The 25,662-nt window shown below is 33.0% G+C and overlaps 5 protein-coding genes across 9 annotated transcripts; 4 read left to right on the top strand and 1 right to left on the bottom strand.

The window, feature by feature from the left end:
* Nucleotides 1-672: 672 nt before the first annotated feature.
* On the bottom strand, nt 673-4,076 carry LOC115698630 (putative pentatricopeptide repeat-containing protein At2g01510). Of its 2 annotated transcripts, none has more exons than XM_030625754.2 (3): nt 3,965-4,076; nt 3,816-3,865; nt 673-3,330 (listed from the first exon to the last, which is right to left on the bottom strand). In XM_030625754.2, exon 3 carries the CDS (start codon nt 3,240-3,242, stop codon nt 777-779), a length of 2,466 nt encoding a protein of 821 aa, XP_030481614.2. In that variant the 5' UTR covers nt 3,243-3,330; nt 3,816-3,865; nt 3,965-4,076; the 3' UTR covers nt 673-776. The 2 variants fall into 2 exon arrangements, with proteins under 2 accessions (XP_030481614.2, XP_030481615.2); XM_030625755.2 differs by having other exon boundaries at nt 3,999-4,031.
* A 9,056-nt stretch (nt 4,077-13,132) lies between these two features.
* Nucleotides 13,133-16,269, top strand: LOC115698632 (uncharacterized). The gene is made up of 6 exons (XM_030625757.2): nt 13,133-13,912; nt 14,037-14,073; nt 14,388-14,624; nt 14,725-14,772; nt 15,368-15,810; nt 15,970-16,269. The coding sequence occupies exons 1-6, from the start codon at nt 13,602-13,604 to the stop codon at nt 16,040-16,042; spliced, it is 1,149 nt and encodes a 382-aa protein (XP_030481617.2). The 5' UTR covers nt 13,133-13,601; the 3' UTR covers nt 16,043-16,269.
* Nucleotides 16,270-17,998: 1,729 nt separating this feature from the next.
* On the top strand, nt 17,999-21,270 carry LOC115724568 (uncharacterized). Of its 4 annotated transcripts, none has more exons than XM_061102004.1 (10): nt 17,999-18,677; nt 18,956-19,020; nt 19,277-19,327; nt 19,440-19,502; nt 19,602-19,648; nt 19,746-19,799; nt 19,875-19,921; nt 19,999-20,079; nt 20,190-20,355; nt 20,761-21,270. In XM_061102004.1, exons 1-7 carry the CDS (start codon nt 18,653-18,655, stop codon nt 19,918-19,920), a joined length of 351 nt encoding a protein of 116 aa, XP_060957987.1. In that variant the 5' UTR covers nt 17,999-18,652; the 3' UTR covers nt 19,921; nt 19,999-20,079; nt 20,190-20,355; nt 20,761-21,270. The 4 variants fall into 4 exon arrangements, with proteins under 4 accessions (XP_060957987.1, XP_060957986.1, XP_060957984.1 ...); XM_061102003.1 differs by having other exon boundaries at nt 19,743-19,799; nt 19,999-20,075; XM_061102001.1 differs by having other exon boundaries at nt 19,743-19,799.
* On the top strand, nt 19,969-20,465 carry LOC133030636 (CTP synthase-like). Its single transcript, XM_061103439.1, has 2 exons — nt 19,969-20,075; nt 20,204-20,465. Exons 1-2 carry the CDS (start codon nt 19,969-19,971, stop codon nt 20,463-20,465), a joined length of 369 nt encoding a protein of 122 aa, XP_060959422.1.
* Nucleotides 20,365-21,331, top strand: LOC115725187 (axial regulator YABBY 1). The gene is given in 2 exon segments (XM_061102005.1): nt 20,365-20,928; nt 20,930-21,331. Coding segments are annotated over 2 exon segments (297 nt in total). The 5' UTR covers nt 20,365-20,731; the 3' UTR covers nt 21,030-21,331.
* The last annotated feature ends 4,331 nt before the right edge of the window (nt 21,332-25,662 follow it).

Here is a 25,662-nt window from a genome sequence, read left to right as displayed (position 1 = left end):
AAAATAGTTATACAAATCTAAATATAGTAAGTTGACTCATTAATATATCTATTATAATTTAATTAAGAATTTGTATGAATTTTTGTAAATATGTTTTCAAATGTGTACATTTTTCAAATTGTGTTTTTTTGCACATTTTTTGTAATTATTTAAAAAATGTATACATTAATGTAAAATGCCCTTTTAAATATTATTTAATTAGAAAAAATAAAATATAAATTGTAGATAAGTGGAAATTAAGATTTTTAAAAATTAACTAATAATGATATTGGACATAGTTAATCAAAAAAATTATGATTATATATATTTTGAATTTGAAAAATATATCATTTATGTTGTTGACTTGATTTGTATGATAAATACAAATTTTATTGTTTATTATTAGTATCTTATTATGTTTTGTAATTATTAATTTACAATTTTATGTAATTAGTAGGCTTACTCATTAATAATATATAAATTAGTCATAAAAATAATTATACAAATCTAAATATAGTAAGTTGACTCATTAATATATCTATTATAATTTAATTAAGAATTTGTATGAATTTTTGTAAATATATTTTCAAATGTGTACATTTTTCAAATTGTGTTTTTTTGCACATTTTTTGTAATTATTTAAAAAAAAATGTATACATTAATGTAAAATGCCCTAGTAACAAATGTAAGAGAATTATAACATTAGGTATTTTTACCTCCAAAAATAAAAATAAAGTATTTAAGTATATAAAATCTAAAACATTAGGTATTTATACAATAATTTACCCAAAATTAAATCACCAATAATCACCACAAGAACAAAAGCCATCTCTAAAATGATGAAACCTGCTTGAATCCCTGACTGTGATCTTCCTTTGGACAATCTTAGAGATGAACTTAATTGCGGTATGGCAATCTGTGCATGCTCTTAAATTCTTCATCACCACAATGGGCGTCCCTTCTGGTGTACTAACAAGTGCATAAGCAATTGCTAACCGTTCGCTATGATACTTTAGGGACTCTAATCTAATTTCCTCTTCCTCATTGTGTAGAGAACAGCTTGTGTCAGGTTTATACCCTTCCTTTTCCATCAGAATAGCCAATGAATCAAGCTTTCTTTTAATGTCACTCATCTGTGGATGGCTTTTATCATTTGCTGTGAATACATGAACTTTATGTTTAATCTCAACCCAGCTGTGTGCTGTTATCTTTTTGACCCCTCTCTCCCTCATGGCCTTTTTTATTTTCCCAACACTATCCCACTCACCTGCAGCTGCATAAATATTTGACATGGTTACATAAGGAGCAGCATCTCTTAGTTCTGCCATGTTGAAAAGCTGATTTGCTGCTTTAGTTGCTAATTCTTGATTCTTATGAATTCGACATGCGTTTAGTATTGATGACCAGATGATCTCATCAAGCTCAAAAGGCATTTCAGCCATTAACTTCTCTGCCTTATCGAAGAGTCCACTTCTACACAACACGTCAATCATTGATGCATAGTGTTCTCTCTTTGGAACAAGTTTATACAAGCGAGTCATGGAGTCGAAATACTTCAATCCTTCTTCTACAAGCCCACAGTGGCTACAGGCGCTTAGAACACTAAGGAAGCTGACCGAATCTGGTACAAATCCTGACTGGACCATCTGTTCAAAGGATCTAAAAGTGCCCTCACCATCTCCATGTTGTGCATAAGCTGATATCAAAGCATTCCAAGAGACTAGATTCCTCATGGGCATCTCTCGAAATGTTTGAATTGCATCTCTCATGGATCCACATTTTGCATACATATCTAAAAGGGCACTTCCAGAGAACACATTGGATATGAATCCTGATCTAATTAAAGATCCATGTAACTGTCTTCCAAGAGAGAGTGATGCCACATTTGCACAGGCTCGCAAGATACTAGCAAAAGTGGCCTGGTCAGCACTAACATTTTCTCTTTGCATTTCTTTAAACAATTCTAGGCCTTCTTCATGAAGACCATTCTGAACATAAGCTGAGATCATGGCAGTCCATGGGATTTTACTTCTGTGGCTCAAATTAGAAAATATTGCTTTGGCCTCCTTAAACCTATTACTTTTGGCATACATGTCAACCAAGGCATTCGCAACCAAAATTTCGGAAACAGCTGTTGTCACAATGGTGTGGGAATGGAGTTGCCGACCCATTTCTAAGTTTGAAGTAATTGCTGCTATGCTTAACATAGTTGCGAATGGAAATTGCCTTCTATCAAACTTGGTAGATTGCAGCACTTGGAATAGATCAAGAGATTCTCTGAACTGCCCAATCCATGCATAACCAGTGATCATTATGTTATAAGAAACACCATCCAATTCAGGCATTTCATTGAAAAGTCTCCTTGATTCAATTGGATAGTCATGTTTGGAATAAAACTCAAGCAATGCATTGCCCACAAAGACGTTCCAAACAAAATTAGTCTTCACCACAAACCCGTGGACTTGTTGCCCAAATTTTAAGTCATCCAAACCAATACCAGCACTCAACACAGCTGCAAAAGTGAAATCTGAAGGCTTGCAGCCACAATTTTGCATTTCCAAAAAGAGCTTAATTGCCTCTTCATTAAGGTCGCCCTTTGAGTAGCCTGTTATCAATGCATTGAACGTCACAGAATCTCTCATGGGCATTTCCTTGAACACCCTATAAGCCAAGTCAAGACAACATGTTTTGCAATATGAGTCGATCAATGTATTGCTAACCATGAGGACCAAATTGAACCCAAATTTAATAATATGGGCATGAACTTGAGCTACTTCACAGGCAATGTCCACATCAGTGCATCCAGATAAGAGGGTTGCAAAAGTCACATAATCTGGTTGTGTTCCCCTCCTGTGCATCTCAGCAAAAAGCTTAAAGGCCTCGGAGAAATCATTACGTTGTGAGTAACCACCAATAAGTATTGTCCATGTTACAGCTGTCCGTTGAAGCATGCTATCAAACAATTCTCTAGCAGCAGAAATGTTTCCTTGTTTTACACAGCTAGAAAGCATGAGATTAGTGGTGATAGTATTCTTGTGAGGCATTTGATCAAGCAAGCCATGTGCATGAGATATATTGCCCCTTCGAACAGCATCCATAACCTTGAAGTTTGAGCGACATATGTTGGGATCGAATCCCGTTTTGATAATACGGGCATCAATGATGCTGTCGGCATTGAATGATGTTTTAAAAGAAGACTGAACTTGGAAAGTCCCAACACTGGCAAGTTTTTGAATTGCATTTGTTCGGTGCGAACTGATCATATCAAAAGTCTCTTTTTAGAACACTCTTCAAGAGTTGAGCATTATGTAACATTGCTAATAGAGTGTAGAGACATATGTCGACATTGTACTGCAGAGCCAATATACTTCGATTAACAACAAAACTAAGAAACAATCTTGTCATACTTAGAAAAGTACAGTAAACATTTAATATGGTCTTGCACCAATCGTTTAGTAGAGTACATATATTCAACGTAAAATGGATCATAGCAATGCAAAGTCATCTTAATTAAAACAATGGGGTTTCTAAAATTCATGTCTTCCTGATATTTTATACATATTATATTTGATCACATAACAATAATAAAAACAACAAGTAGAAGTTGTCTGAGCATGTGAAAACTAAAATCTGTTATAATTTCTTTCTTTGAATCATTTTATCAAACACTTCAAGAGCATTGACCAATAGTTCAAAAGTTCCATGAATTACGGTTACCTAACGCAACCCGGAAAACTAACCAAGAAAAAACATCCCAGACTTGCAAGAAAAAAATTGAGAGAAACAAATAGCAATGTATATAAAAAGGAAAGTGAGATAAAAGCAAGAAAACTCACCTCTGGAACCAGAGCAAAGGTGAAATCCGGTGGAATTTCTTGGCATAACTCTAAATTTACATAACACATATCAGTAAGGCAATTCATCGAACAAGAAGAGGATATTGTCATACCGAAATTCTGAAAATGAAAATAACAAAAGTAAATACCAAGTGAAGAAGGAAGAGACGAGAGGCAGCTGACCTTTCCCGCGTTTTTCTTTCCTAATCCAAATATACTAAAATTTCATTTCATTATTTCTTTCTAGGTCTAGGCATTTGGGCCACTCTAACTAATTCATCTCAACCATGATAAAAAGCCCAATACATTTGGCACATCGGCCCAGAATAAAAGCCCAAATACATTATAACCCAAATTTATAGCTTAATTGTCAATTAATAAGGGGCTATTTTCAAAAAATACGGGAACAATTATTAAGGTTATGATAAACATGGTATAAAAAGTAAATGCCACTAAATATAAGTTATGTAAACCTAACAGAAGAAGAGAAGTAGAAAAATCATAGAACCTTAGAAAATTTCACCCATAATAATCAGGGCCGGCCCTGAAACAAAGTGGGCCATAGGGAGAAAAAAAAATTTGGGCCCTTATGTTTAAAAAAATGGTATTTTTCAAAACCGGTAAAAGAAATGTATAATTTTAAAAGAGGAAAAAAAAAATTTGGGCCCCTGGGCTGGGTGGGCCCTAGGCACAGGCCTAGCCCGCCTATGCCCAGGGCCGGGCCTGATAATAATAAGGGTAAATAGTGGCATAAGTACCCAAAGTTCTAGGTTTGTAAGCGGCATAAACCCAATGATTTTTTTTAGTGGCATAAGTACCTAATGTTTATAAAACTGTAATTTTCTTCCAATTTCATCAGTACAGACTCTGTTATTGTCATAAACAGGACACATATAAGACCCGAATTTTAGATTATTTGGTCTGGACGAAAAATATGTAGTATCATTTACTTCCAAATCTTTTTTTATTAAATTTAAAACGGAGCCTGTACTGACGAAAATAGAGAAAAATTACAGTTTTACAAATATTGGGTACTTATGCCACTAAAAAAATCATTGGGTTTATGCCACTTACAAACTCAAAACTTTGGGTACTTATGCCCCTATTTACCCTAATAATAATAATAATAATAATAATAATAATAATAATAATAATAATAATAATAATAATAATAATAAAAGAATATACCTTACTCCAAGTAAAAGAAAATGATGAGAGACCTTATATGCATTTGAGGCGTGCACTTGCATCTTCATTTTTCATTTTCATTAATTAGTTTTTGCATGCCCTTGAAATTAGGGTTGTTCATTGGATCGCATTCAATGTTTTTGAATCCATTCAGATCTAATCCAACTACACATTGGATGTTGGATTTCTCCAACCGATCCAATCCAATACTGTAGGCTCAACCGAACCGAACTGATCCAATAAAACATTAAATTGGATCGGTTCCATCCAATGGATGAATCCCTGTATTGGATCGAATCCATCCAATACTTTTGATCTAATATTTTTTAGACTGGATTGGATCCATCCAATATTTTTAATCCAATATTAATTGGATTGATTAGATCCATCAAATCCAATCTAAGAGTAAAATTTAATTTTTCACCTAAACGGCTAATATATATACGTTTTTATTTTATTGTTTTTCCACTCTCTATTACAATGTAAAATTAAAAGGAAAAAAAAAGTTTAAATTATTTTATAGTAGGTGAGTAACACGACAAAAAGAAAGACCTTGTGGCCATCTTACTATACTAATAATACTAATACAAATACTAACACTTTTTTTTTTTCTATCTGTTTCTTTTGTATTTTTGGCCTTGGAAAAGGTCAAGCTCATTCATTAACATATTTTAATAAGAGAATTTTATGACAAACCAAAGTCTATTGGATACTCATGGACAATTCAAGTATCAAAAAAAAAAAATAAAAAAGAAGTGATTTGAACAAAGTGAAAGCTCACAAATCCTCATTTCCTTTAGACACTAATTCATTCCAATTTAATGTTTGATGTCAAAGGTTAGCAAGTTTAATCTAACACGCAATTAAATTGAAAAATAAATAAAAAACTTGCTAATGTTATTGTGTTACTGTATTTTTCTGAATGTGTTTTCAATTTCAAAATGTTAAATAAACCAATGTTAATATTGCTTTATTAGAACTTTTTTCTTACTCTTACCAATGTATTATACACACATCAAGTCATTCTATAAATGCAATAAGGTCATCTTATTCACATTGTCAATTCATCTTAATTAGTCCCTATTATTGTTCTAGATTGCTTTTACTATCAAATTCAACTATTGACAGAGCCAACAAATTACAAAATTGAATTTGATAGTAAAAGCAATCTAGAACAATAATAGGGACTAATTAAGATGAATTCACAATGTAACAATATATTTGCTACCCCAAAGGTAAACTTTGAAGAATAATGTCTGCATTTAAACACAAAATCACAAATTATTATATCAATTCATTTAAAGGGAGAGCACATCAAAGTTAAAACTAAAAGGGACACTAAGATCATAGATCAAAGTTAAAAATCACAGATTTATTTCATAAAATTAAACCAATTAATATTTCATCTTTTTGTCCCCTTATCTTTGAAATCAGGTGCTTCGAGCTTAGAAAGAATTATTATTAAGTTTAACTATGAAAAATGAAAAATAAAAGAAAGTTAAAAACCTGAGTTGTTATCGTTTGTGAGGGAGAAGATGTTTCGTCGTTGGGGAGAGAGGAGCTGTGTAGCTCTCGTCGCTGGTCAAGATGCCGTCGGTGACTTAGAGAGGAGATGACCGTCGTCGTCAGCGAGTAGGGGAGAAAATGTTGTCGCCTCTGTCGTCATCAAATCGCTGGACAGCGAGCGAGTCCACCATCGTCGTCGTCAAATCGCTGGGCAGCAAAGAGGTACGAAGTGAAGTGAGAGAGAGAATACGATAAAGACTTAGAGAGAGAGGGGCTGATAAGATTTTAGGAGGCGTTTGGTTGGGAGGAATGAAAATATAGGAATGGGAATGAGAATGAGAATAGGAATAGGAATGTAATGGAATAAAATTTAAAATGCATAAAAAAAATTGATAAAAAAATCATTAAAATTTTTTTCTTGTTACATTGGAATAGTCATTCCTTTCTTTTTAAAATGTAATAGCCATTCCACCAAAATGGTGCAAAGAGTATTCCATTGGAATACTATTTCAATACTTTAAAATGCAACCAAACAAAGGAATGGAATAAAAATTGTTTCATTTCCATTCCATTCCATTTCATTACCTCCAACCAAACGCCACCTAGGGTTTTTTTTTTTTTTTTAAATGTTTTTTAGGAAAATTCTACAATACACCTCCTTAAAATGGATATATTGATGCACCCCTATCTGTTTTAGCATCCGCAATAATTTTTTAGTCAAATTTTTTCTCATGGTCATGTACATTATAGTTATTTAAGACATCCTACAAAATTTTTAAGAGATTTGGAAAAGTGTAACACACCGAAAATTATGTTCAAACAGTGTGTTGCACGCGTGACTATTTTATTTTATACGCGTGTAAAATAGACTTTTTGAACATTGTTTTCTATATTGTAAATTATTCTGAATTTTTCAAAATTTTGTAGGATATCTTAAATAGCTATAAGGTAAATGAATATGAAAAAAAATTAGACTAAAATTTCTTCTGGATGTCGAAACAAGTTAAGGGTACATCAATACATCCCTTTTAAGAGAGTGTATTGTAGAATCACCCGTTTTTTTTTTTTTTTTTTTATATATGTAATAAAATATAGGGTTATTCTACAATTCACTCTCTTAAAAGAGATGTACCGATGCACCGTCCACTTGTTTCGGCATCCAAAGAAATTTTTTAGTCTAATTTTTTTTTTCATATTCATATACGTTATAGCTATTTAAGATTTCCAACAAAATTTTAAGAAATTCAGAATAATTTACAATAAAGAAAACAATGTTCAAACAGTCTATTTTACATGCGTATAAAATAAAATAGTCATGCGTGCAACACACTACTTGAACGCAATTTTCGACTTGTTAAACTCTTCTGAATTTTTTAAAATTTTGCAGAATTTCTTAAATAAGTATAATTTACATGACCATGAGAAAAAATTTGATTAAAAAATTATTTCGGATACTATAACAGATAGAGATATATCAGTGTATCCCTTTTAAGAGGGTGCATTATAGAATTTTCCAAAAATAATTGAATAATTTTACCATATACACTTTTATAAAACTTCTATAATCAATTAATATATCTTACAAAATAATTAACATACATGAGAAGAAACAAATTTCATAATTTTTTTTCTACCAGTTCTCTAATATTAAGGTCACTCTAATGTTTTTTATGAACCAACAACATGAAGAAGTACCTAAAAAAAAAAGAAAAAAAAAACTACTTTTTGTATGAGACTAAATTTAAAAAAAGAAAATAAAGAGATCTTTTATTTTTTTATTTTTTAAGAAAGAATATTTAAGTGAAAATAATATAAGGAAATTCTATAATGCACCTACACCGATACATTTTTATCTGTTTTAGTATCCGAAATAATTTTTTAGTAAAATAAATTATACTTATTTAAGACATCCTGCAAAATTTTAAAAAATTCAGAAAAATTTAACACGTCGAAAATTACGTTCAAGCAGTACTATTTTATTTTATACGCGTGTAAAATAGATTGTTTGAACATTGTTTTCTATATTATAAATTTTTTCGAATTTCTCAAAATTTTATAGTATATCTTAAATAAATATAACGTACATGAATATGAAAAAAAAAATAGACTAAAAGTTTTTCTGGATGCCGAAACAAGTAGAGAGGTGCATTGTAGAATCACCCAATAATATATATTTAATCTCATACAAGTCGTCGGAGTTACCGTCGGCACTGAAAAAATCGTCGAAATTAGCATTGTCGCCGGTAAAATCACCGAAAAAATCATCAAGAAACCGTTTCTTCATCAATGAACTAGTTTCATCACACAACAATAATAAAAAATTTGAAAATAAAACAAAAATGATATAAAATGAAAATAATTGAAACCATTTTCATCAATCAACCAAATGGAGAAAAAAAATACAAAAAAAATACTCATAAATATAAACAAAACAACATACAATGCACAACAATAATCTAAAACAAAATATAAATGTGAAAATCAGTTTCAAACCTAAAAACAAAATAATAAAAAGAAACTTAAAATAAAAAATATACAATAACATCATAAAATAGAGCAACCTCATTACAATACTCTTAAAACATGTAAAACCAGTTTCGAACTTAGGAACCCTGTGAAACCAGTTCAACACTATGAAAAATCATAACGAAATATAAATGCTAAACAATAAAGTTAACTGAAACAAGTCATCGAAATTGGCACAGTCGCCGGAGTTGCTGTCGGCACCGAGAAAGTCACTGAAGTTGTTGCAGATGTACAAAAAGTCATCGGAATTGGCAATATCGCTAGAAAAATCACAAAAAAATAAAATAAAATACACCAAGAAACTGGTTTCTTCAGTTTCTTGATGGAGAAACCAGTTTCTTGGTGATTTTTCCGGTAATTTTTACGGTGATAATGTCAATTTTGACGAATTTTCCAAAATTTGTTGCCTGTAACAAAAAAGTCATCGAAGTAGCTGTCAGTGTCGAAAAAGTCGTCGGAGTTGCTGTCAACGTCAGAAAAGTCGTCAGAATTGGCATTGTCGTCAAAAAAATTACCAGAAAAATCACTAAGAAACTGGTTTCTTCATCAAGAAATAAGTTTATTCATCAAGTAACTGTTTCTTCATCAAGAAACTAATTTTTTGGTAATTTTTCTGGTGACTACGCCAATTCCGATGATTTTTCTGAAGTTTGATGTTAGTGTTGGAAAAATCGCCAGAGTAGCTGCCAGTGTCAGAAAAGGTTTCAGAATTGGCATTGTCACTAAAAAAATCACCAATAAAGTTGTTTCTTCATCAAGAAACTTCAGTGATTTTTTTTTTTTTTGCGACAATGCCAATTCCAACAAATTTTTCGGCGTCGGCAGCAACTCTGACAATTTTTTCAATACTGACCGCTACTTCGGTAATTTTTCCGGCACCGACAGCAAACTCCGGTGACTTTTCTAGTATCAGTGACAAATAAAACTACTTAAATAAATAAAAATATTAAATATGAGATTTAAAAATCTAATTTATCTATATATGCCACATTATTTTTTTTTTATTTTTTTTTTGACGCGGTGATCAAAATCACACATGATTAACAAAGCGACAATCCATAATCGGCGGCGGCACCACCTCGAACCAGGATAGCTCATCGTCTAACCGAAGGGCATGCTTTGCCAAACCATGAGCTGCAGAATTTCTTATCGCAAGCCACATAAGACAAAACTGCCCCCGGAAATTGTAGACAATAAAGCTATAACATCCTCAAACAGCACCCACAGCTCATTGAAACACCCTTCCTTTGTTGATAGCTGAAAAACTAAAAAAAATATTATATAAATTGGTCAAACTTAAATATGACATATTTATCATAAAAACTTTTAAAAATTCATAATAAATAAAAGGGTAATTTGCGGCAAAACCTCCTAAAGTAGACAGGTTTTTGCAACTAATCCCCTAATCTAAAATTTTGGTGGTAAAACTACCTAAACTACTAGTCCGTTAGCAGTTAGCCCTTTCCATCCATATTTGGCTGTTAAGTGTCAGGTTGGAATGTCCACGTGTACACAGTGTACACGTGGCACAATTTTATTAGTCCACGTAAATAAATATATAAAAAAATAAAAAATTAATTATTTTAAAAATAAAAAATAAAAAAAATTATTTTTCTTTAAAAATTAAAAAAAAAAAAACATTTTTAAATTTACATTTTTTTTTCTTTTTTTTCCTTTCTTTCTTTTTTTTTTCTTTTTCTTTCTTTTGCAAATACCCTCTTCTTCTTCATCTCAGCTCTCTCTCTCTCTCTATCTGTCCACCACTTCCCTCCAAAGCCACTGTAAACATCACCACCAACACAACCGAAACCACCATCATCCGTAGCCACCGTAGCCACCGTAAACCACCACCATCCATAACCATCGTAAACACCACCGCCCACCACTGCCGAAACTACCACCACAACCTATTTTTCAAATCCATATCACACAATAAAAATTAAATACTAAAACCAAATTTAAACATATTCAAATCTAACAAACAAATAAACACACACAAATATATACACAAAATTTCAGTCCCAAAACTCAAATATGAAAACCCTAAATTTATTTTCCCCAACAACAATTATCTTTTCTCATATCTGAAAATAATAAACACGATAATACTCAAATAGGGATATATATACACAGATCTTGATGATTGCAAAACAAATTTATAGAAATCCCTAGATCTAAAGAGAGAGAAAGAGAGAGAGAGAGGAGATCGAGCAAATAGAGAGAGATAGGGGATCGGGTTTTACCTGGCGTGGTGGTCCTCGACGACGGCGACGGCACCTGGGTCCGTGGTCCTCGACGACGGTGACGACGGCGACATGGTCCTGAGGTTGGGTATTATCGGGAGAGAGAGAGAGGGGGGGATTGAGAAAGAGAAGATGGCTGAGAGAGAGAGGGGGATTGAGAAAGAGAAGATGGCTGAGAGATAGAGAGAGGGGTATCGACAGAGATGGCTGAGAGAGAGAGAGAGAGGGGGATCAAGAGAGATTAGAGATGGCAGATGATGGTGGTCTTCCATGGCTGCCTACCTGCGAGAGAGAGAAAGATAAGAAGAAGAAGAGGGTATTTGCAAAAGAAAGAAAAAGAAAAAAAAATGTAAAATTAATTTTTTTTTTAATTTTTAAAGAAAAATAATTTTTTTTATTTTTTATTTTTAAAATAATTATTTTTTTTTTATTTTTTTATATATTAATTTACGTGGACTAATAAAATTGTGCCACGTGTACACTGTGTACACGTGGACATTCCAACTTGGCACTTAACAACCAAATATGGATGGAAATGGCTAGCTGCTAACGGACTAGTAGTTTAGGTAGTTTTACCACCAAAATTTTAGATTAGGGGGTTAGTTGCAAAAACATGTTCACTTTAGGAGGTTTTGCCGCAAATTACCCTAAATAAAAATAAGAAGAGTATGAGAAAACTTGCTTGCTGGTTTCAAACACACTAAATTGGTTATATTAATGTGAGCATTACGAATTAGGAATATTGATACATTAAAATTGAATAATTATTAACGATTTTGTTTTGTAACTAATTACTAACGATTTATTGTACTCAAAATCAAAGATGATTTGATTCGGATCCTAATTGAAAATTAAGTAAATTTACAAAGCTACAAAAACTAGTCTGTCTGGCTGTGTGCGGCGGACCTGTCTACATATAAATATGTATATTTATATATATATTTTTTAAAAAATTAAAAAAATTACAATAACCAAACAAAAACTATAGTCTGTCGTAAAATAAAATATTACACTAAAACCAAATATAATGACTGTTTTTCAAAAATTGAAAATATACACAAAGAAGCTGGCAAGTGCCAACGGCTCTCTCCTAAATTCCTAATAACCCTTTTTTTTTTAATCACTCCTAATAACCATCATATATAAAAATATAAATAGTTAATAAATTTGTAAAATTAAAATTTGCTAATAAATGAGGTTTTTTTTTTGTTATACTTATATCAGGACCGATTACTTGTACATATATATATTTTTTTTAAATGGTAGAATTTCATCTTTTAAAAAACAATATGTTCCTTTCAAGAAAAAAAAATAAAATGAAATTTGACTTTAAAAAGTCGTGGAAGTGAGTGCTTTTTACATAAGTATTGTCACTTTCGGTGATTATAAAAAACCAAACTTTTTTTTGGCCAAGTAAAAAACAAGTCATTTAAACTAATTCCCTTAAAAATATATATATAAAATTAGTGATATGCAGTATTTGTGAAACAAAATTTAATGTAATTATCCCAATTTATTAACTTAAAGAATATGGATAAAATTATCCAATTCCAAATATATTACACGATCCCAAAATATGCGGATTAATAAATGTAAAAGTAGAAAGAGCTCAAAAAAATTATTTGGACTATTTTTTTGTACTACAATAATTTTGGATATAGAATTTGCAAATAGAAAAAAAAAAAAACATATATATATTATATTAGGAAAACATGGAGTTAGGGAATAAATATTTAAAAAAGAAAAATAGTGATCATCGTATGAGCAGAGCAGCATTGCCCTAAGAGGACACGTGTCCGGATCACAGTGCCACCTGTACTTAAATGTCCTTTCATACATCGTCTTCACCAAAATACTATTTTAATTTTGAATTTTTTCTTTCTCTTTTATTACATTTTCTTTTCTTTCCCAAGCTTAAAGCTTTAATCATTTCACACGTGCTGCCTTCCTTTTCTACGCCGGAAAACCCTCTCTCTCTCCTCTCTCTCTTCTCTCTCTCTCTCTCTAAAAACTCAAAAACCCCGTTTGCCTTGCCAACTGCTAATCTCATCTCGGGAAGCTGAGACAGCAAAATCCCAACCCTAAAAAATAGTTAACAAGATCAACTTTCTCTCATTGTTTTCTCACTGTCCAAACAAAAAACACACAAATATAGAAACAAAAAAATATTGTAATTTCTAATTCGAGAAAGTCGTTTTTTTTTCCCTCATCGAGTTGAGAATTTAATTGGGTTTGGTTTTGATATGATCAGATTGATTGAGTTGTGTGCTTTTTGGGGGATTGTTTTGTTTTTCTTTTGTTAATTTTTATTCTGGGGTGTAATATGGGAGCTGTGACGTCATCGATGGCGGCGAAGTTCGCGTTCTTCCCGCCAAACCCGCCGTCGTATGGATTGGAGGTGGAGGAAAGTAGTGGGAAGCTGAGGATGACAGGAGTTGCGTCGACGGCTAGGAAGGAAAACGTCGACGTTTTGAAGCTTCCTACCAAGAGAGGAAACGACATCGTTGCGGTTTATATTAAGAACCCTTCTGCTTCCCTAACCCTCCTTTACTCTCATGGTAACGCCGCTGATCTGGGTCAGATGTACGAGTTGTTTGCTGAACTCAGTGTTATTCTCCGAGTCAACTTGTTGGGGTTAGTAGTTCATCTCTCTCTCTCTCTCTTCATTTATTTTGTGTTTTTTATTTGAAATTTGAATACCCATCTTACCTTATTTGGTGAATCTAATTCAATTTCTTTTCTTTTCTTTTCTCAATAGTTATGATTATTCTGGCTACGGCAAATCTACAGGGAAGGTACGTGATTTGGATTTGAATGCTTAGCAAACATCTAGTTGAATTGTTGTTTTTGATGTCGTTTCGAAAAGCTCTATCAGAATCTGCCAATTTATGGACTTTGAGATTTTGATTCTGGTGGGGTTTTGTTCTCTGGAAAAAGTTGAGACTAGTAAGAAAATAACCCATTTTGGAATTTGCCTTTTGCTTTCCAAAGAACCTGAAATGATTCTAAAAAACTGAGATTCCAAACTTTTCTACCTTTCAAATTCAGTTAGTCTTAACTATAATGGAATTTTGAGATTGTTGTATAACTTTTCGGATTCTGAAAACAGCCGAGTGAACAGAACACTTATGCTGATATTGAAGCATCTTACCGGTGCCTTGTGGAGAAGTATGGGGTCAAGGAGGAAGATGTTATCTTATATGGGCAGTCAGTTGGTAGTGGACCCACTCTAGATTTGGCTACGCGGTTGCCAAGTTTGAGAGCTGTGATTCTACATAGTCCCATCTTGTCTGGTCTCCGAGTCATGTATCCTGTCAAGCGAACCTACTGGTTTGACATTTACAAGGTCTTCCTTCTTAAACTGCTAAAAATTTATGCATGTTTTTGCACAAAATGCTTAGATAAATTATAATGTTAGTAATGATTCTTCCATGTATTTTGTGCAGAATATAGACAAAATACCCCTTGTTAATTGTCCAGTTCTGGTAATTCATGTAAGTATCCTAATCCTACTCTTTAAAGTGAATGTTTTCTATATATATTTATTTTAAGGAATCTTTCTATGTTTTTGGAAGTGGCTTAAATTTGTTTATCTGTCTTACATTTCCTTTCTTGAATGCACCAAATTTAACTCACTTATGTTTGATATTTGACTGGACATTTGTGGATGGTATTGAAGTGCTTGCCAGATTTGCAATGTCCAAGTAGCACAAGATTTAAAGATGATATTTTTATTTAAGAATCTTAAGTGGATGTGGGCCCTGAACTCGATTGACTTTGCACATAATGATCATTAAGAACAACATTGCTTGACCTCTATTGCAATTGGTGATTGTTCAGAAAGTTAATTTCTTTTTTTGCTTTTTTGGAATTTCTGTTATATATACATTCTAGAGGTAACAGAATGATTCTGGTACAAATAGTCATATCTGTAATGCAGTTGGCATTGGCATGTAGTAATTGGTAAAGGGCATTCCTTTAAAAATTGAATGTCATGTCAACTTTTATATATGGTTCATGTAATAATTGAGGAACTTTTAGGAAAAAAAATTTCCATGCAACTTTTTAATTGTCTTTGCCATTGGACAGGGAACTGCTGATGATGTAGTGGATTGCTCCCACGGCAAGCGACTGGCGGAACTTTGTAAGGAGAAATATGAGCCATTGTGGGTGAAAGGAGGGAATCACTGTGATTTAGAACTTTACCCGGAGTACATAAAGCATCTCAAGAGATTCGTAGCGATCATTGAAAAATCTCCACATTTGAGAAATGGATCCGGAAAATTTACAGAACAATCAGAAAGTGCTCGAAAGAGCACAGATTTTAGAGAAAAATCTAGATCAAGCACAGATCGGAGAGAGAATTCTAGACCGAGTGTTGACCAGAGAGAAAAGCCTAGATGTAGTACAGACCGCAGTGAGAAGTCAAGTGTCAACACTGATAAGAGGGAAAGATCAAGAAAAAGCGTTGATCGATCTGAGAAAACGAATAACTTGGATCAACCAGAGAAGGCAAGGAACAGCATTGACCGGTTAGCAATTTATACTGATTAATACTTCAATTTTAAATTTCTTTCTATTTATTATCTATATATTTTCTCTTTGTTCAATACAAACCTGGCCAATGTGGCATTTAATATATATCTTGCATTTAAATTGGGTTATCCTGAGTGGTTGAATTATGTTGGCAGCTTTGGCAGCATGGTCAGATCTGTTAGATTATGCAATATTGATTGTTTCAAGCCAACTGCAACCACTGTTTGAACTTTGAAGAACACAAGAGACCAATTCTAGGCTGAGTTTATTTCACTGTTTACTTTTTATTTATTTGATTGGTTGGGGGGGATTGATTGTGTTGGGTGATGAGAAAATGTCATGTTTTCTATTTACAGAGGAGAAAGATTAAAGGTAATTTAATTAAGAATTTGAGCAAATTGTTAAACTCAATTTGTTCTCTTTCCAACTAAATAAATTTAACCCTGCTTCTCAAATGTGCTTACACCAAGTTTTTGTGTTGAAAATTGAAATGTGTTATTTCTTTTTCCCTTCTCTGGAATCTGGAGGATTAATTTACTTCCTAACCAGATTCAGGAGCACGTGTGGAGAAATATGTTTACAATTTATGTATAGCTTAAAAGGGTTGGAAAGTTAGTGGTTGTGGCATAGTTCTCCTTAATAAATGTCTGATGGAATAATTAATAGAAGGAATCATATCACACCTAAATCAATGGCACTAAAAAGATAGAATTCTTCATGTTTTTGGTGATTCAAAGCCCTTGGAAATATGCACACATTGAAAAGATGGAATTTATTTTATTGATAATAGTGTGTTTAAGACAGAATTGGATTGATAAATTGGAATTAAAGTACGTTAGTTGGTGCCGTTTGGTAACACTTTTGTTTTTTAATATTTTAATTACAAAATAAAAGTAAAATTTTTGTTTTTAAAAAATTTACTTTTAGAAAATAAAAGTGTGTTCTGTAATCAATTTTGTTTTTCAATTTTAAAAACAGAAAACAAAAGTGTGTTCTGTAAAGTTCATTTTTATTTTTTGATTTTATTTAAATCGGGTCAAGATCCGGGGGTGGATTCGGGTTTGGGTCAGAAGCCGGGTTCAGCGACAAGGCCGTGAGGAGGGGATTTGGGTCCGGGTCTGGTTGTAATCCAAAAGATTGATTAAGAAAAAAAAACTGTTTAAAAAAATGTTGAAAGTGATTTTTTTTTTGTTTTTAAAATTTTGATTTCTATTTATAAAATTGAAAAGTAAAAACAGTTTTATAGAACATGTTTTTGAAAAATATTTTCACTTTTTCATTTTTAAAAACAGAAAACTGATTAAAAAAGTGTTATCAAATGTCACATTGACTTGTAGGAATCATTTATATTGATTTGTTTACATTATTTTGGAATCAGAATACATATTTCATTATGATTCCTTAACAAAATTATAGAAGTAAACAAGTTAATGAATTTCATTCTTTATTCTTATTATTCTCTAATCTGACATCTAAACACACCATTAAACCCTTTAGAAAGGAAAATCATCGTTGATGAGGTTAAAACAGTTATTTCATATTCATCCGTGACCTTCATATTTACATCTTAATTAATATGTTATTGACTTTTCAAAAAAAAAATTGATATATTAAGATTATTAAAGTTAATATTTTAAAATATAATTAGTAGTATTATTGTAGTTAAAAAAATATGTATTGAAGTCACCTACTAGTGATTAATGATAGTTTCATTTGGAACTACTAGTTTGATTTGGTTTTATACAGATTTGGACGAAACCCATTATCAAACAAATACAACATTTATGAAATGATATATGTACTCATAAATTATATAAATTTGATATACATCTATGTAACAAGTTAAAGTTAAGTGAGACTTATTTTAAATAAAAAATAAGTGATTAAAATTACTTGTCTTTCAGGTAAGTATATTAAATTTATGTGTAAATTATGCGTATACATATCACGAAATTCATATAAAGCTAATACAATATTTATGAATGAGTAATGATATATGTACTCCTAAATTATATCTTTATATATTAAAAGTGCCTATTTAACGGCATTTTTTGGTTTAACGGCATTTCTTGGTTTAACAGAATATACTTTAAAAATAAAAGAATATTCTGTTAAATGTATCGTAGGTTTGATCGTCCGGTTAACTTTTGAAAATATATAAATAAAACTAAACCCACAAAACCCTAACTCATTTACACCCACTCTTCCCTTCCTTTCTCACTCCCAATTCCAATGAATTTTTTTGATCGATTTAGCATCTGGTTTTTGATCATTTGCTTGATTTTAAATTTGAGTCATGGGTTTTACCTCCACGGTAGTTACCCCCAAAGTGAATTCTCTTACCTAAATCGATATTGAAATGTCGTTCAATATATTTTTCTCACTGAACTATCTTCATGGAAGCGAACCCCATCATTCATTGAACCCCATCTCAATCGAATGCTTTATCATTGGAATCGTTGATGGTAAAATTATTTTCCATCGCCTCTTATTATCCAGGGCCTACCTCTGCCCGACGAACCAACAGATCATCGATGTATCCGCCTCCGGTCAGAGATCGTCGAAACAAACAGCCCGACGAACCAAAGCTTCGTCTCACTTTCCCTCTCTCTCTCTCGTGTCTCCCTCTTCCCCTTTCGACCAAGGCCACATCGCCATCTTTAGCAAAACACAACACCCCAAGGTTGTCTATCTCCTTCTTGATCTGTTCTGTCTGTATACTGTTGGATATTTGATCGGTTGAAATTCATATCAAGCTCCTTTGAGCGATGGTCTTAGGGATATAAAGTTGTTCTTCGTGCTATCAAGTCTAGGAAATTCAATGGTTTTACTCTCCTGATGTTGGACTTATTCAGAAAAGAGAGTAAGTTTTTCAATTAGTACTTTATTATGGGTATTTTATTTGTGTAGATAATGACTGTTAAGTCTCTGATTTTTGTTTTTAGTGAGAATATGATTCGATATATTGATGCCATTTATTTTGAAATCATCTTTATGTTGGTTTACCCCAAATACAGGTACTATATATGTATATGTATTAATGTTGGTTTATCTATGATTTGGTAACTAATTAACCAAAACAATCTAACAAAATCATCATAACTAATTAATTACTTGTAACAATTAACTTGTTTTCTTCAGGACCTGGTAATTTTTGTTGGATTCATGTTAGCCTTGTGCCTGTTTTGAATGTGGTTGGTGAACAGGTAATTTCTCCTCTCTTTTTTGCTTGTTTTGTTCTTATTCTTTTAGTTCACAGTGTTGATAAAAGTTCATTAATGCCTTTGATTGTTATGTTCATAAAACAAAGCCTACTCAACACAGCGTTAGAGGGCTTAGATGCCTTGGTTTGACCACACCTCCTCGCTTGTCGAAGCACAACGGTTTCTCTCTTTTTCCATCTCTATATTCATTTGATTTGGTTTCTCATGTTGGCTAAACCAGATTTCTTCTTCATTTCAGGCACTTGATGAGAATGTCAAGATGAAGCTATCTCAGTTTTGTCATGTCTCAGTAAGTCAACAAAAAACAAAAATAAAAAAAAAAAAGAAAAGAAAACTTTTTAATACTGTTGTTTAAATCAGTTGAAATATTAATTAATACTTTGTATTTGATTTTGTTACAGAAAGATAACATCATCACTCTGTATGACGTTTCAAACATTTGGCATATTCCTCTTCTCCTAAGTGTTAGTGGGTTTTTTTCTTTCTTTCTAATTTCTTCTTATGTACCATGTACCATGTGTAACTTCAAATGATTGTTTTATTTTGTTCTACTCATGAATTAGGATCAGAAGGCTCATGAAGCCATCTTCCAAGTTCTGAACCTTCAAAGGTTTGTTTCAATGTTTTAGCATCATGTTTTTGGTTAATTTTAGCAATAATTGCCTTACACTCACACATGAAATATATATGTTGGCTTACGGAAGAAGCTTTTTGTGGATTGAGTTGCAGCCACTGATTAAGAGGATGCAACAGCTAAAGAGGTGACTAATTAAAACATGTTCACTTGTATTTTTATTTACATTATTACTAATGTTATGTTCATCATTCATAACCAGAATCCTGATGCTTATAAGGCTGTATGAAAGGTTTCTTCTTGTATGAGGTATGCACCAAATGAAGAAACAGTAGTAAGTAAGTAATTAAAGTTTTATGGCTATATTGAATTGTTTTGTTTTGCAGGTTAATCCTGAATTGGTTGGGCGTCTTGAAAAGGGTGGCTTGTGCTTTACAGGAAAAGATATAACAGGTCGAAGATTGTAGGTAACTAACAACTTAGTTTCATCTCATCATGTATATAACTATAATGAATGAGTTTCAATTGACTATATATATATATATATATATATATGTGTGTGTGTTTGTGTTGGTAGATTGTTGAGCTTAGGAACCATCCATACTATGTTGGGGTTCAGTTTCATCCAGAGTTCAAGTCAAAACCAGGAAAGCCTACAGCATTGTTCTCAGGGCTTATAGCAGCCTCATGTGGGGAGCTAGAGAGTTTGGTGCAGTTTGATCAGACCAACAACAACATTTGTAGTAAGAGAATTCATAATAATAATAATAATGGTGATCCCATGATATACCAAAATGGAAATGGAAATGGAAATGGGAAACCAGTAGTACTAGAACTAGATCCTGCTATTTAGTCTTTGCAATGGGGAACATTAGTATAATATACTATTATTATTATTACATACAACAAGGGTTGTAGTTTTTGGTTAGGTTGCTGTGTATAGTTATTGGGATATTAATGTGGGGCTGATCCAGGTGTTTTTTGAACGGGTTCAGCTTGTGAAAAAGTTCAATTTCACAACCACATACATCACTTGTTACTATTTTACTATTACTATTACTAATACTATTGTGGGAAAATTGGGAAAGTGTATGAATTTGTTTTGTGTGAGGATTAAGGATGCCTTTCTTTTCTTGTGTTATTAACAGACCCCTGGAGAAGAGACAGAGAGTTCCCTCGGCATACAATCCTTTCATCAAGGATGAGATCCAACGCATCAAGTCTGTGAATCCTGATATTTCTCACAAAGAAGCCTTCAGTGCAGCTGCTAAGAATTGGGCTCACTTTCCACACATTCACTTTGGTTCCATGCCTGATTGGGAAGAAGACAAATGTTCGCCAGGAGGAAGGAGAAGACGTTCTGATGAAGGATGGGTTTTTTGCATCAGCCAATCAAGTTGGTGTTTCTCCTTACTAATAACATAAACATCAATCGATCGACTAATATTAAGCATATATATATATGTATATATATGGCCAAGAAGCTAGAGATGAAGACTACGTACGAACGTTTATTGAAAGACAACACTATATTTCATGGTGACCCTACGTAGTAATTAGTAGTACTAGAAGGAAGGCTTTTTAATTTAATGACGATACTATGTCTACTAAAATGTCATGTACTTTTTCAGTTCTCTTTTATATCTCTTTCTCTAAAATGTTTAAGACCATTTGTGGTTGAACACTACTTAATTGTCTAATCTTATGCTAATTAAACTATGACAAGCGCTCATTATATGTCAAAAATAAAAAAAAAAGAAGAGAACATTGATTATTCTGGATATTATTGTTTTGATTTGAGAAGTGGGATTTCAAGTGAATGAAGAAAAATTAAAACCTTAAATAAAACTAACAATACGTGGCTCGCCACGTAACATTCACCTAGTAAATTTAATGTACATCCACGTGACAAGTTATTTTTAATATGTAACTTATCTTAAATTAAATTGATTATCTAAAATTACTTGTCACATAAGTATGTTAAATTTATGTGTAAATTATATGTAAATATCATTATTCTTTACAAAGATATTCGCAAATTCAAAAATCAATTTTCTTCAACTTGCTCAAAATTCATATATAAATTATTTAGCATCAAAATCACAAATAAATTTAAATATAAATGTGCATTTTAAACTCAAATTTAAAGGTGTCGTCTGGGCTGGACTAGTATTGAGCATTCTCTTGCTCTTTAAATTTGAAGCCCCTTTTGAACTTAGCTTCAATCCCACCAAAATATAAACAAATAGGCCTGTGATCAGAGTTACTAGTCTAAAAGAGCAAAGGACCGCTTTCAGGAATAACAAGTTCCAACACTTATTAATAAGCCCCCTATCAAGTGCTGACTTTACATGTGCATTGCCAGACTTGTGATTATCACACGTTAACTTGTCTCCTTGGATTGGCAAATTAAGTAGATCTCGAGAATTCACCAAGCTCGAAATGATAGGGTTGAAAATTGGAAATGGTCCTTTCCTTTAGAACCTTCTCTCCCTGACTCATTAAACACAAAATTAGTGTCGGCCAAAATTAACCAAGGGCCACCAAATATATCCCCAACCTTCATGATCTCAGTCCAAAATTTCTTTTTAGCATGGAAATAAGGAGGACTATAAACACACGTGAGGAGCCACGAGTGAGAAGGGGTCCAAATAAACCAAGCCCGAAATTTGATTTCGAGAGCAAATAGTACTTTCAAATACAAAGCCAGTTTTCCAAGCTAAAATAATACCACATGCATGACCAATAATAGGAACACAAATATTAAAGTAAAAGTGAAGTCTATTAAGAATATGTACTAGTGGAGTAGCATTGATCTTCAGTTCAGTCGGAAAAATGAAATCAAGTAAGCACAACTGAACCAAGGACTTCAGCTCGCGAACTATAGAGGTCTACCCTAACCCTCTATAATTCCAAGCTACTCCTCTCATGACTTTTGTGGAGAAGGTGAGACATCCTCCTCCACATGAGTATATGTGTGGGAAAATAAACAAGAACCAGCATTATCTACTAGGGTCGAACCAATCACCTGTGTATTCAACCCATATAGTCGGACCCTAAGCTCTTCCTCTGGGGTGTGGTTAAATTGACAAACAGAACTCAAATCATTCTCCAAGTACTCTTCAATAGTCAAAGAATTAGGATAATCACCATCGCAGGCGTCACCGGCCACGATCGCAGGCGGAGACTGAGGAGGTAACACAGTGACACAAGATGAGACTTGAGCATTCACAACTGCAGAATTCAAAAAAGCACGAGAAGTATTCTTCTTTCCCGAAAAACAATCATGGTAAAAGGAAAATGTGTTGAGCCAGGGTCCAAACAGCGGGAAAGGAGTCCCAAGAGCATTCGAGACTGTATCATGGGCGGCTTGAGAACAACCATTACGATGATGACCTAGACGGCCACAATGGTAAGAAAAAATTCCAACTTTTTCATATTTGAATTGAATCCATATTTTAGAACCTTCACAAACCTCAATGAAGTATCCCGAGAAAAGAGGATTATCAAGACAAATATCAACTAGCACCCTTAGCCATTTAGTTGAGGTTGTTAGTTTATTTTCATCTAAATCGACTTCCACAACTTTTCCAGCGAGAGCACCTAGGTTATTACCATTTGAGATTGAAAAGAACTTATGGGGTAGTTGATGAATCTAGACCTGGAGACGAGTAGAAGTAAAAGAGGTCCCATTTGCTAGGCTTGGATCCCAGACTTGAAGAAGCAAGAGATAACCATTTACATTCCATGAACCATTATCTAGAGCCCAGTTCCTATCTTCGACCTTCTCGAACACTAACTCAAAGAGATTAGAGTTTTTGGAGACAGATGGGATGAAGGTCACTAATACAGGGCGTTTCCACACTTTTTTCCACAAAGCCTTTAATAAAGCTCTCATTGAGACCCTGAGAAGCAACCGCTTTCTCATAAAAGGCAAAGAGAAATTAAATTTTTGACAGATGAGGCGCATGGAGTTGGTGGGAAAGTGGCCTCACTAAATGATAAATTCAATTCCTACCAATAACAACCAAAGCAAACTCCTTAACTAAATCTATAACAAAATCTGTCAACCACCAAAAACTCTCACAACAAACCAGCATGTGTAAGAAAAGAGAACAACTTACACCAACTACCAAACCACAACAAAACAAGGGAGAATAAGAGAGGCAAGATGGAGAGGGGGAGACACAAAAAGAAAACAGAAACCTTAAAAGATATAATAAAAGAGACAACAAACTAAAGAAATAGAAAAAGAGAAAGGATAAACAAATAAGAACCCAAAAGAAAAGAAAAGTTTTAAAAAGGGAGGAAAAAGACCCATAGAAAAATGGGGAAAGAGCAACAAAGGATCAATGAAGTGAACACTGGTCAAATTGAGGAAACAAAATCAGGGCAAGCAGACAAACATGCCAAAGAAGGAAGTGTGACTCAAAAGAAACCAGCATACACTAGAAATGCAACAAAGGAAATGTAAAGGATACACTGGAAGGAGGATGGTAGATTACCATTTGCTCCTCATAAGAACCTCAACTAAAAAGGCGCTTAATTGCTCCATTTCTTCTCCAAAATATCATAATGAGATATAATTCCTTCAAATATAGATCCAACTAAATGTAAGTTAATATTTCAACATAAACATCCATTATATTAATTTTATGAAAAGTATTTATTAGAAGGTAGGATCTCCTTCAATGATTCTTATTTGAATCAACGGTAGGATCTCTGCATGCTTGGTTTGGCAAAAGACATTCTTATTAATTACAATTGAATAATTTCTTGGCCGTGAAAGGAAGAGAAACACCACAAGCAACCATGTGGGGTTTCAACCTATGGTACTTGACGAGTTTGGCTCACATGGGCAAGAAGAACATGGCTATGGAGCACGTGTCACTTGTGGTCATTAAACACCAGAGCTGCCATTGCTTGATGCAAAAAATCGGCATGAGAAATAACTTAAGAATGGGTTATCACATTTTGGTTGAGTTATAAAGTGTTCAAATCTTTATTTATTTTTGGATTATGCTTAGATTTTTCAGGATGCACGGTGATTTTTTCGAAACCAGAAGCAATAATCATGAGTTACACATTACTTTAAAGATGTAAATAATTAGAATAGAATAGGTTACTAATTGCTTTGGTAAAATAAAGTAAATTTGAATGGGTAACTAGTAACCTTTTCATGCATCAGTACCCTTTTATGTTTTTTTTATAAATGGAAAAAAGGTTGATTTTATATACCAATTTCAACAAGTAATTTAGACAAAAAAAAAATGAAAATTCTTAAAAAATATGTTATATTAATTCCATCTGTAATGTGGTGCATGAGGATGACAATACGAAACACAAAGTGAAGTAGGAAGGTTTGAAGCCTATTTTATATGAGGTTGCGCACAGGGTAGCATAGCTCAAAGCAGTGTGGGAGTTAGTTTGATGGCATTCAAGCTAGCGTGATGAGGTCAAGAAACTCAAAAGTGCACAAATGCATGCTTTCCATGGTATTTGGAAACTCGAAATAGGGATAGTGTTATCGACTATCATGTGCACACAGGGTCTTGAATTGGAGCACCGATAAGTTGGACACAGTCAAAAGACTTGTACCAGTAGCCTCCCCATGCTAAGAAACTTAACCGTTCTTGCGGCCAAGAAAAGAAAGGTTAGCAAGAGACAACAAGGGTCAGCTAAGCTTGTGTCTGGTAAGGAGATCTTCATGCCTAAATAGTTTACTAATGCACTCATGACTGAACTCTTGCCATTTTCTTAAAGGTCTGAAATTGAGAGCTGAGTGGAATATGATAAATTTCATTATTAAATCAGATTTTGTTGACTGTGTTAATGCTGTGAGTTTGATTAATAACTCTTATTGGTTGCAATGACTTAGATGGGCTGATGAGACAAATCAAAATCCTTGCTAAATCTTTGGGAGACTATTACTTTAGTTATAGTACACTCCAAGATGTACCAATTTTCTTGGGCCAAGAATCCCTTACCATTTGTTAACTAGTGCTTATAGTTATAGCCCTTTGATTTGATGCTTCTCAAGCTTTGGCTCA

This window comes from Cannabis sativa, chromosome 8 (assembly GCF_029168945.1).
Source record: "Cannabis sativa cultivar Pink pepper isolate KNU-18-1 chromosome 8, ASM2916894v1, whole genome shotgun sequence".
NCBI classification, from domain to species: Eukaryota; Viridiplantae; Streptophyta; class Magnoliopsida; order Rosales; family Cannabaceae; genus Cannabis; species Cannabis sativa.
The sequence above is the reverse complement of the archived record's forward strand: the minus strand, read 5'-3'. Positions and strand labels throughout refer to the sequence as shown.

What these genes read in the sequence shown, in the direction of transcription:
- LOC115698630 (XM_030625754.2), bottom strand. Translation starts at nt 3,242, where the DNA reads ATGATCAGTTCGCACCGAACAAATGCAATTCAAAAACTTGCCAGTGTT.
- LOC115698632 (XM_030625757.2), top strand. Translation starts at nt 13,602, where the DNA reads ATGGGAGCTGTGACGTCATCGATGGCGGCGAAGTTCGCGTTCTTCCCG. An exon ending in CTCCGAGTCAACTTGTTGGG is followed by an intron (nt 13,913 to 14,036) that starts GTTAGTAGTTCA and finishes TTTTCTCAATAG; the next exon opens with TTATGATTATTCTGGCTACG. An exon ending in ACTGGTTTGACATTTACAAG is followed by an intron (nt 14,625 to 14,724) that starts GTCTTCCTTCTT and finishes TATTTTGTGCAG; the next exon opens with AATATAGACAAAATACCCCT.
- LOC115724568 (XM_061102003.1), top strand. Translation starts at nt 18,653, where the DNA reads ATGTTGGACTTATTCAGAAAAGAGA. An exon ending in GGACTTATTCAGAAAAGAGA is followed by an intron (nt 18,678 to 18,955) that starts GTAAGTTTTTCA and finishes TGTTTTCTTCAG; the next exon opens with GACCTGGTAATTTTTGTTGG. An exon ending in CTCAGTTTTGTCATGTCTCA is followed by an intron (nt 19,328 to 19,439) that starts GTAAGTCAACAA and finishes ATTTTGTTACAG; the next exon opens with AAAGATAACATCATCACTCT.
- LOC133030636 (XM_061103439.1), top strand. Translation starts at nt 19,969, where the DNA reads ATGGCTATATTGAATTGTTTTGTTTTGCAGGTTAATCCTGAATTGGTT. An exon ending in GATATAACAGGTCGAAGATT is followed by an intron (nt 20,076 to 20,203) that starts GTAGGTAACTAA and finishes TGTTGAGCTTAG; the next exon opens with GAACCATCCATACTATGTTG.